Source organism: Miscanthus floridulus, chromosome 2, assembly GCF_019320115.1.
Source record: "Miscanthus floridulus cultivar M001 chromosome 2, ASM1932011v1, whole genome shotgun sequence".
Taxonomy (NCBI): domain Eukaryota; kingdom Viridiplantae; phylum Streptophyta; class Magnoliopsida; order Poales; family Poaceae; genus Miscanthus; species Miscanthus floridulus.
Window position 1 is genome coordinate 17,853,921 of NC_089581.1, and position 10,912 is coordinate 17,864,832.

At 46.9% G+C, this 10,912-nt stretch overlaps 1 protein-coding gene across 1 annotated transcript; it reads left to right on the top strand.

Annotated features, from left to right (window-relative positions):
* The first annotated feature begins 443 nt into the window (after positions 1 to 443).
* Positions 444 to 10,553, top strand: LOC136518732 (uncharacterized). The gene is made up of 10 exons (XM_066512426.1): positions 444 to 981; positions 2,988 to 3,252; positions 3,631 to 4,586; positions 4,670 to 5,093; positions 5,196 to 5,377; positions 8,087 to 8,243; positions 8,328 to 8,555; positions 8,654 to 9,004; positions 9,502 to 9,603; positions 9,703 to 10,553. Exons 1-10 carry the CDS (start codon positions 533 to 535, stop codon positions 9,931 to 9,933), a joined length of 3,345 nt encoding a protein of 1,114 aa, XP_066368523.1. The 5' UTR covers positions 444 to 532; the 3' UTR covers positions 9,934 to 10,553.
* The last annotated feature ends 359 nt before the right edge of the window (positions 10,554 to 10,912 follow it).

A 10,912-nucleotide genomic window follows, 5' to 3' on the forward strand; every position in this document is an offset into this window, starting at 1 on the left:
GGTGTTTGGTTGCCTCTCCTAAATTTTTGTCGCTGTTTCATCGAATATTTGGACACGTGTATGGAGTATTAAATATAGACTAATTACGAAACTAATTATATAGTTTACTACTAATTTACGAGACGAATCTTTTAAGCCTAATTAGTTCATGATTTGATAATGTTTTGCTACAGTAAATATGTACTAATAATAAATTAATTAGACTAAAAAAATTATCTTGTAAAATACTAACAGATTATATAATTTATTTTTTCAACGTTCTTCAGACGTACCTACAAAATTTTAATCACGGCATCCAGACACCCCGTAAGCTGGCTTGTTCGTGGTTCGTCTTCCCCTTCTCGGGCTCCGCGTCGGCGCGTCCCACCACGCGCTCCTCTCCTTTTTTTTTTCTTTTACAAACAAAAACTTTTTATTCCCACCTCCGTTGTCTTTCTCTCTCCTGCTCGTTCCTCCCTTTCTCTCGCCCGTACGAAACCCTAGGCTCCGCCGCCCAAAACCTCGCCGCCGCGCCGCCGTCCGGCGGCGCCCCATGGCCCCAGGCTTCTCCGTCCCTGACGCAGAAGACCTCCCGGCCCGCAGATCCGACGCCTCCGACGTCGCAGGCAACGTCTGGGACCTCGCGACCCTCCCCACGCCCCCCGCCGGCGGCGGCCGCGAGATATACATCTACCGCAACACGTTCAACCTCGTCCCGCGCTCCATCGGTGGCGGAGCCGGCGCCCTCAGGTCGCTCAAGTTCTTCGGCAACGATGTGGAGGTGCTGCCCGCGGATGCCGGGGGCGAGCTGGACGGGCTCGAGAGCCTCCAGGTCAAGGTGTCCGCGCCCAGGGTCTCAGGGGCGCCGCTCCGTCGGATGCAGGCTCTCAAGGAGCTCGAGCTCTCAATGGTGCCGCCCAGGCCGTCCTCGTGCTCCATACTGGCGGAGGTTGCCGGGCTCAAGTGCCTCACGAAGCTCACCATTTGCCACTTCTCAATAAGGTATGTGCAAAACTACAAATTCAATTCCCTGTGCTTGCCCGCCTGCCCCTGCCCCCCCCCCCCCCCCCCCCCCCCCCCCCCCCCCCCCTTTTTTTTTGCGTTTTCAAGCTTAAATGTGGTTGCTTTATTGTGTTCTCAGCTGTTATTTCCTACTAATTATTCAATTCAATTGATCAATTCAGTTCAGTAGCATGACGGTAGGGGAAATGGTGTGCGTGACTAAGCTTGGATGGGTAACCATGATTAGTAATGCCTGTTGGTTAGACTGAATTTCTCTGTGCTAGGTAGCTTCTGATAACCGTGATTTCTTGTAGGTTGACCGAATGTTGTCGTGCATATGTTTTTTTTTACTTTGCTTCTGTCATGATTTTAATTCCATTTGTTTACTGTTCAATTCATCACAGTACAAAATTACTGAATTGTGGATAGCTGCTATTCGTATTTCAAATACACTAGAATGCATGTGCATTATTTATTGTGCTTCATTGCTTCAGTGGTGGTGGTGCACCCATTGGCTTTGTGTTGGAGTTTAATTACGTTGCTTTCTGTAGAATAACCATAACTTTCCTTATTGCTGAAAATATAATGGCAGCCATGTTCGGTGTGCAACCTTTAAATTGCGGAATCACTGTTAGGGTCATCAAATGGCTCCATGGATTGGATCCATCTGTGGGATGTGGACATAGGTTCTCTTAGTTTCTGGAGTGTAAATACTGATGTGCTGATGTTTCAGACCAGTTGGGTACAACTTTTAGCCAGGGTGTGTTTGGTGTTCTTTTTTTTGGGGGGCGGGGGCAGGGCAGGGACAGATAGAAATAGAATGGAGCCATCCCCAGGAGAGACTATTCTCCTCAACTGTCATCACTCAAAAACAGAGGTACCAACCCGTTCCCTGTCGACACTGTTCTCCTCCGTTACTGCATCCTTTCTTCCTCCTGCTTCGCGCCGTTCTTCCTCCATGCATGCCATCGGCGGGCCAGCCGTGCGCCACCCCCATGCTCCCCTCCACACGTGCGCACGCACGCACGCCACCACACGTCCCCACCGCTGTGACAACAGCGCAGGGACAGACGCAGCGGGCGAAGCCGCAGTTGCGAGGGAGGGTAGCCTCTGTGGTAGCCACGCCTCCGCGCTGGTGAGGGAGGGCAGCTGGGCCAGGCGGAGCTGCCTCACCAAGCAGGGCAGGCAGCGGTGGGCACATATGCTGATCCGGCCATGGATTTGCTCTGTTCTTTTATATATATATGAATGTGCTCTGTTTTGGGAGAGGAAAGGAGGAAGAAAGGGGAAAATGAGTATCACACGTGGGTCCACCTTGACAGTTGCGAACAGATGCAAAACGGCCATCCACCCTATCCTTTTTCGTCCCTCATACCAAACACAAAACATGGTTGAATCCTTCCCCACAACCAAACATGGAGATGAGATCATCCCATCCCAGAAAACTGGGGTGACACCGTTCTGTCCCACCTCATCCCAAAACAAACGCAACCTTACTAATTGAATGCCAGTGATATGTTTTATGAACACATTGATGATTTAGGCCATTTAGGCAGCACCTTTACTAAATGAGCACCAGTGCTATGTGATATGAACACAATGGTAGAATTGCTTTTACTAAACTTTTGATTCTGTGACGCATTATACTTACATGTAGCTTTTCTCATACTTTTTTTTTGTTGGAACCAAGTTTTGTTAAGGTTTTCCCCTTTTTTTCTTTCTATAGTGCCATTTTGTGATATCTTCAGTCAAACTTTGGTCATTTATGAAATTTAGAATGGATACATGAAAATTTTATAGGTAGATTCAATTTGAAATTACTTCCACTGCATTAAAGTTTTAGTAGGTTACAAATCAGTGGACATAGCTGATCTTTGGGGACTGTGATTGTGTCAGAGGTGTGCTGCTTTAATGATTGGAGTAGTTAACTGAATTGCCTTGTTGTATGAGCTACTCTTTTGAGTTTTGACTGATTGTTATCCTTGTCACAAACTCACAATGTACAGGTACCTCCCTCCTGAGATTGGTTCCCTCAGGAAGCTCCAAGAGCTTGACCTCTCTTTCAACAAACTGAAGAACTTGCCTAACTGTATAATTGAGTTGAGTGCGCTGAAGTTCCTCAAAGTGACCAATAATAAGTTGGTGGATGTACCCTCAGGAATCTCCTCATTGAGATGTCTTGAAAGCATTGACTTATCAAACAACAGATTGACTTCTCTTGGTTCGGTTAAACTTATTTCTATGCTTACGCTGCAGTATTTAAACCTTCAGGTATTTTCTCTATCTATTATGCCTCTTCTCATGAGTAAAATTACATGTTTCTTCTTTATTTGCTATATTCGAATTGTTCTAACATCTATTCCACTGTCTATACTAGTGTTTCTGCTATATTTGTTTCATGTGGTTCAATATAACAATATGTATCCATTTAAATGTGTTGAAAATTTAAGGACAGATATGTTAGAGGAGGTATTTAGCCCAAAAATAAAGCATGTGTTGATTTTATGGGGGGGGCAGGAGGGGTCACTTGTTTTGTGCTAACGATGTTATATACTTATTACTCAATTGGTGCTATTTATTTTATATCGTGGATGCTGGGTTTATAAATTTATAAATATCATACATTGACATTTTGTTTTCTGTTTCAAGTTTAATAGGCTCTCCCATTCCTATGTAATTCCTTCATGGATATGCTGTGATATGAGGGGAAACGTTGAAAATGCTTTGAAGGGTTGCAAGCTGAAGTACACAGGTGTAGCAGACATGAGTAGTTTAGCAGAATCTAGTACTTCAAGTCGTGCTTGCGACACTGCCCTTTTATGCTTACAACCAGAAGCTTCCCCAAATTTGAAACACCATGCCCCACAGAAAATGAAGAAGGGCTGGAGGAGACGGGATTGCCTGCAACAACGAGCTCGCCAGGAGCGTTTGGAGTCGAGCAGGAGCAAGCTCAATGAAAAATACATAGATGAAATGGCTGTGACCATGGCTGAAGATGATTGCCCTTCTAGTTTGCAAGATATGGAAAACAAGCTAGGCATCAGAACAATTGACGAAGAAACCTCAGTACAGGACTCGTTGAAAGAAACGAGTTCTATATCTGAAGATGTATCTTCAATAGTCGATGATGATTTGGATGGGCTTACAAAGGATAGTGGCATGATGGTACAGGATCACTATGATGAGGAGAAACCTGGATTCAATATGAGAGGTTACGATGATGACAATTCTTGTATCAGTGGGGAGCCTGCTTGTTTCAGCAGAGGCAGGATCTGCAGCGTTGAAAATGAACTAGATGATACTGCTTCATCTGCCCATGATGTTGGTGAGATTGCTCGTGACAATCCTTCAGTGACATCCAAGTGTGCTTTAAAATCTAAAAGGCACCCTGATATGGACAGCAATCCTAAACCAAGCAAATGCCCTCGACCAATTGATGAACGCTCGAAACTTTCATATAAATACAGTGTGGAATCATTTTGCAGCATAGATGACCATCTACCAGATGGTTTTTATGACGCAGGCAGAGATATGCCCTTCATGTCATTAGAGGAGTATGAAAGGAGTCTTGGGCTGTATGCACGGGAGGTTATTCTCTTGGACAGGTTAGTGCCCGTTCCTATCCATATGGGGCCGTCCACATTCTTTTTCCATGCTGTATGTTCTAATATTCTTTTGTTTTTCTTAGAGAACAAGATGAAGAATTGGATACAATTGCCTCTTCAGCACAATTGCTGCTATCTAGTTTGACAAGGCCAAGCTCTTTTGAAATGGAGGAAGATGCAGGCCATGATTTGATGAGGGCATCAGTGCTCGCTTTGTTTGTTTCTGACTGCTTTGGTGGTTGTGACCGAAGCGCTTCTCTTGGGAGAACACGGAGAGCTATTGTTAGCTTGAGGAAGGAGCAGCCTTTTGTTTGTACTTGTTCTGCTGGGAACTTAGGCGACAATAATGAAGCTTCTAAGCAGACCAATACTCTTTCTGGGCACTTTGATTTTACTGGTCTGTGTAATAGATCAATACATCTCATCAAGGAAAGAAGAAATTCGGGTATTGTACCTATAGGTTCACTGCAATTTGGTGTTTGTAGGCACCGAGCTGTCCTAATGAAGGTAGTAACCCTGTTCCCTGTACCAGCTTCTGTTCTGTATTTGTACTTTGACATTCTGTATTTGCACTTTGAAGTTTGAACACTGTAACCATATGCTTTGCAGTATTTGTGCGACCGGGCGGACCCTCCAATTCCTTGTGAGCTTGTGAGGGGCCATCTTGACTATACACCTCATGCTTGGAACGTTGTTCCTGTTAGAAAAGGGAATGGCTGGGTAAGGATGATTGTTGATGCTTGTTACCCCACCAACATAAAGGAAGAGACAGATCCAGAGTACTTTTGCAGGTGAGCAGCTTGTGATGTTGTATTCCTATACTCTTTGTAAGCAGAAATCATTGTAGCTTCCCTTGTGTTCCATTCTTTTTACCTGTTGTATTTACATGGAGAGCACCTGCAATAAGAACTGCACCATGCTTGCCCCTATCATGGTCAATATTGCGTTAGCACTGCTTCGGCGTATGCTAATATTGTGTCTGGCATAAAGAAGGACCTACAAAATGCCACATCACACATTTCTAAAACTGCTAATTTCCAGTTTTTAGGTTCTGTTTATATCATATTCTGAAAAGAACAGTACTGTAAAACATTGTATTGTATTCACTACCTTTTGTCACATTCTATTTATGAGATGGTCCATGATGCTACCACCAAGTTTCTCCTGTGCAGCTGTTCATCTGCCTGTACAATTTTCATTTAGAAAATTTATTGCAGCTAAGAAAATATCGTCACTTTGTGGCAGGGACTGAGCCCATTTTTATATTTTCAATTCTTGATTTAGTTATTGCTGGTAGTGTCGGATACAGTGAGAAGGGGTACCCTAAGCAAGAACCAAAAAACGGCTGCTTAGACTTCGTAAAAGTCAAAACCAGCTAAACACCGCTGGCCTCGGCCGATTCTCCGACTCGCCCGAGGCCCCCTCACCGCTGGCCTCGAGCGACCCCCCACCAAGGGCCTCGGCCGGGCCGCCGACTCTCCGTCTCGCGCGAGGCGGGCTCGGCAGCACTCCGCTGCCTCTTCCTTCACCCGCCCCTCTGACAAAACGTCGTGTCACATTAACTCAGCCAACTGCTGCCCCTGACATCGGCCGCATGCTCGGCACAGTACAGCAGAATGGCCGACGGGACAGGAGGCAGGACTGGGCAGAGGTTACCCGCCACTGTGCTAACCACTAAAGCACATGGTTGACGCCCATACCTCACTGTGCTGCCAACTCCTGCTCCGAGAACAACGCAGCGTGGGGAGCCACGTCTGAGATACTGTGGCCTCGGAATCAGCACCCAGGATCAATAATTCCCCCCAAGGCCTCGGCAGTATGCTTCAGGGGCTCGGCAGCCTGAGGATCCATGTCCGCCGAACCCCCCACGATGGCTCGGCCTCGCCATCTGCAGAGCCACAGCTCCCTACGACGTCAGCGCACGATGACCAGCACGTCACCCGCCATATCCTGCATCAAGCTGTACTGGAGCCCCACGACGCACAAGATCAAGTATGACCGGCGCGTCACCTCTGCACGACAAGGACGAGGCCACTCCATCGACCATACCACAACAGTGGCCGGCTACAGGGCTCGGACACGCCGCCCCCATTTATAGAGCAGGAGGTCTCGGCATCCTGACGCCAACTCCGCTCCGCGCGAGGCTCCCCAGGGAAGGCCTCGGCAAGAAACGCCGTCTCCGCCCCGCCCGAGGCTCTCCACGGAAGGCCTCGGCGGGAAGCGCGTTCTCCGTATCACGCGAGGCCTCTCGCGCGAGGCCTCGGCGAGGGGCCTGACCTCCGTCTCACGCGAGGCCTCATTCTCTGTGTCGCTCGGGGCCGGCTTGTCCGTGGTCCGTCGCCCCCCGCCTCGGTCGACCCTCCCGACAGCGCGTCACGTCTCATTAATACTTTCAACCACTCCCGCAATCTCCGCCGGACAGCGGCTCAACGTCACAGAATGGCCGATGCGACCCGAAGTCGCATCAGCGCCGTACCGGCTGGGACAGGGCACGGCGGGGGTTACCGGCAACTGTGTCCCGGCACTGTGTCCACGATCAACACCTGGGACAGAGCGTGACGGGGGTTACCAGCCACTGTGTCCTAACGCTGCACCCGCGACCCGCCGCCCGCTCAAGGCCTCGGCACTGTACACCGGGGCCTCGGCAATCTCGGGGTTCGTGCCTGCCGAGACCCCCACCGCAGTACAAGCCTCGGCACCAACCAGGCCTCGGCCTCGCGCACAGTCTGTCCACCAGGGCTTGCACGTTCGCCGTCACGTCTGCTCCGAGACATTCCCGGGGCTCCCACGACGCACAGGACCTGATGGGACAACCACGTCGCTCCAGTATTCCAAGGACGGATCGCTCCTACGGCCACGCCGCCACCGGAACGGGCCACAGGGTTCGGACGTGCCACTTCTATTGGCACGACGTCGCATAGTGATACATGTACTACCTTCGTCCTCCCTTCAACTATAAAAGGAGAGGACTTGGGCCTCGTAGGGAAGGAGGAGGGGGGAGACGAACACACCGATAGAACGACACACTTCTACGCTGCTTGAGAACAACGCCTCAAGCAGCCCGCACCACCCTCGCCGAGACCTGGGGCTAGCTCCCTCTCTCACCTAGTTTGTAATCCCCTACTACGAGCACTCCGGTGCAAGGAACATAAGATCGATCTCTCAGACTGGACGTAGGGCCTCGATTGCCTGAACCAGTATAAACCCTGTGTCTCTTTGCATCACCATCCGGGATTAGGGGCACGCAGCACAAATTCACTCGTTGGTTGAGGGACCCCCGGTTCCAAAACACCGACAGGTAGATACTCTTTTAATCCTTTATTATTTTGTTCACCTGATGGTAGGGGATCTTGTCTGCTGATCTAGTGTTGCATGCGCATTAGTCTTGCTGTTTCAGGGAGGCGCTGACACAAGTATTACATGCTACATACAGTTTCTTTTTCTGAATCCAAGATTATCATCTTATGTTTGATTAGCCAATTATCTCCGTGCTGTTTCAGGTATGTACCGCTCAGTCGACTTCAAATTGCACTCGATGATGAGGGCTATACTCCTCGGTGTTCCTTCCCATCTGTCTCATCATGCAAAGAAATTGAAGTTACAGCTTCTAGTTCTGTCTATCACTGTAAAATTGGTGCTGTTGATGCTGCTGCAAAGGTTTTTGTTCTTTTACCTTTTATTCTTTGTGCCTTCTGTGTGGTATTTTTGGGTGTAATGTGTTTGACTTTGTTGCAATTGCAGATACGATATCTGGATACTCGCAGTGCCTCAAATGATGAAGTTAAACTTTTTGAATACAAGCTTCTGGGAGAAGTAAGAATGCTGGGTGCATTAAGGAAGCACAGATCCATAGTGGACATATATGGACACCAACTTTCATCTAAATGGGTTCAAGTCGAAGGTGATAAAGAATATAGGATATTGCAGTCTATAATTTTAATGGAATATGTAAATGGAGGTTCTCTTAAGGTAAAAATCATTTATCATATTTATGACTTTCTCCTGTATTGTTTCAACATTAATTCAGATGTTCATTTTTGGTACTGAACCTGTTAATATCTCGTCAGGGATATTTGACAAAGCTACTGAAGGAGGGCAAGAAGTGTGTCCCCATTGATCTGGCAGTTTACATTGCTCGGGAAGTTGCTTGTGCATTGTTGGAGATGCACAAGACGCTAGTTATTCACAGGGACATAAAAAGTGAGAATGTTTTGATTGATCTGGATTCCAAGAGGAATGCTGGTGCACCCATTGTCAAACTCTCTGATTTTGACAGATCCGTTCCTTTGCATTCTTTATCCCATAAATGCTGTATATCTCACCTTGGTACACACCCACCCAATGTTTGTGTTGGAACACCTTGTTGGATGGCTCCAGAGATTGTTAAGGCCATGCATGAAAAACACCACTATGGGCTGGTAAGAATTTGTTAGATAATTATGGTTTTGTTGTTTATTCATTATATTTGTTGAGTTATTGTGCATGCTTGTTGGTGAGTTTGGTGGTTATTTTGTTCTCAGCAACCTGCACTGTGAAATATTATAAGGTTTCATTAAGTATATATATACACCAATGTTTTGAATGTGGCTTCTATTTGAAATTGTGTTCTGATCTGGGAATCAATCATCTTGCAGTAACAAATTTAGCCCTGATCTTTTGGAGACATTTGTACTTCAAACATTACTCTGACCTTAAAAAAGCATTACTCTGACCACTGTAACTATCATGCAACCTGTGTGAATGCATGTCTGTTGGATTCACATTGCAAATCCACTTCAATTTTAGAATTGAGATCCATTTGAACTGAAGAACTGTGTACATTGTACAAAACTATTTAGTTACTACAGATCTACCCTGTCCCAACCAAATCCCAAGAGGAGGTTCGGTTGGCTGATTAGATGTTTCTTGGATGCAGGAAGTAGATATCTGGTCATTTGGATGTTTTCTATTGGAGATGCTTACGCTTCGGATGCCTTACCAGGGACTTCCTGACTCAGAAATATATGATCTGATACTGGTAAGACCCTGTCATACCAGAAGCAAATTTACTGTTTTTGTAGTTGCTCTAGTGTTTACATATGAATGTATAACCATCTTCCTAATCCCGTCTCTTCAGAGGAAGAAACAGAGGCCAAGGCTAACTCAGGAATTAGCAGCATTCTGGACATTGGATGAGCCAGCTACGAGGCTAAATTTAGGGATCACATCTGATGCTCATGCAGATAAACTGAGACATCTGATAGATCTCTTCTACCAGTGTACCAGAGGACATGCATCCAAGCGGCCCAAGGCTGAGCAAATTTACAACTCACTGTGCTCCTTGCCCACATGGTACGACATGAGGTGAACATTTGGATACTGAATGAACGAGAAACTTGGTGGTGAAGTCGTGACCGACATTGGTAAAGCGCAGGGGAAGGCCAAGGCAGGTGGTTTCTGCAGGCATGACATCTGGCCGGCCTCAGAGGTTTGATGCTCTAACCCGACCTTTTCACAGCTCTCAGCAAGTTGGTCTTCAGGTGCAGCCAGGCAGAACATGAGAAGTGGGACCAAGGCTAGCGGCTTTGGTCGCCAGAGCTCCTCCTGAGTCAGTTTTGTAGCGGCATGGCATCTGGGTCCTTCCACTTGTAGTAGTTGTCATCTGATCATGTATGTGTAACCCCATCCCCCTTTTCCCCCTTGCATTGTTGCCATCATCACTTGATGGGGATTTAAGTTATCAATTTAAGTCATTGGTGCCCCAAGGCATGTCTGCTAGACCGCCGCATTCGCTTCTGTACGTGTATTGTATTATTTATTTGGGCATGAGCTCTTCTGAAACCTGTATCGTGTGCCATTTCTTGACAGTCAGAGACTGCCAAACAATTTGACAGCTGTTCGGCTGATGGTTTTTGCGGCTGATAAGCCGGCTGATGATGTTTTGTTGTGAGAGAAATATTGTACCATGGCTATGTTGAATCGTGTCGTGATTACATTGTCACTGTTTGTCGTGTTTAAACCGTTGCTTTTGCCCTTTGGAATCGTCCAGAGGTAAATGTTTCCTCCAAAGACCAAAGGCACATGTGAGCTGGGCTATGCTCGATCCTGCTGATTCTTGTAGCATGCTGCACGGATCTGGAAAACATAGCTTTGTGTATATTACTCCTGCTGATTTTTGTTTGTTTGGCTGAATATTTTAAGCAACGCACTCGGATATGTTTGACTATCCTTCATCTCTGAACCGAATGGACCAGCCTCTGCACTTCTACTTCCGTCCAAAAAAACCCGTTTTTAAAAGTCGGGGGGTTTGTGTTCTCGAGACGGAATTTGTTTGCGGGCGAGGACAG

What these genes read in the sequence shown, in the direction of transcription:
- LOC136518732 (XM_066512426.1), top strand. Translation starts at nt 533, where the DNA reads ATGGCCCCAGGCTTCTCCGTCCCTGACGCAGAAGACCTCCCGGCCCGC. An exon ending in TGCAGTATTTAAACCTTCAG is followed by an intron (nt 3,253 to 3,630) that starts GTATTTTCTCTA and finishes TTCTGTTTCAAG; the next exon opens with TTTAATAGGCTCTCCCATTC. An exon ending in AAAAACACCACTATGGGCTG is followed by an intron (nt 9,005 to 9,501) that starts GTAAGAATTTGT and finishes TCTTGGATGCAG; the next exon opens with GAAGTAGATATCTGGTCATT.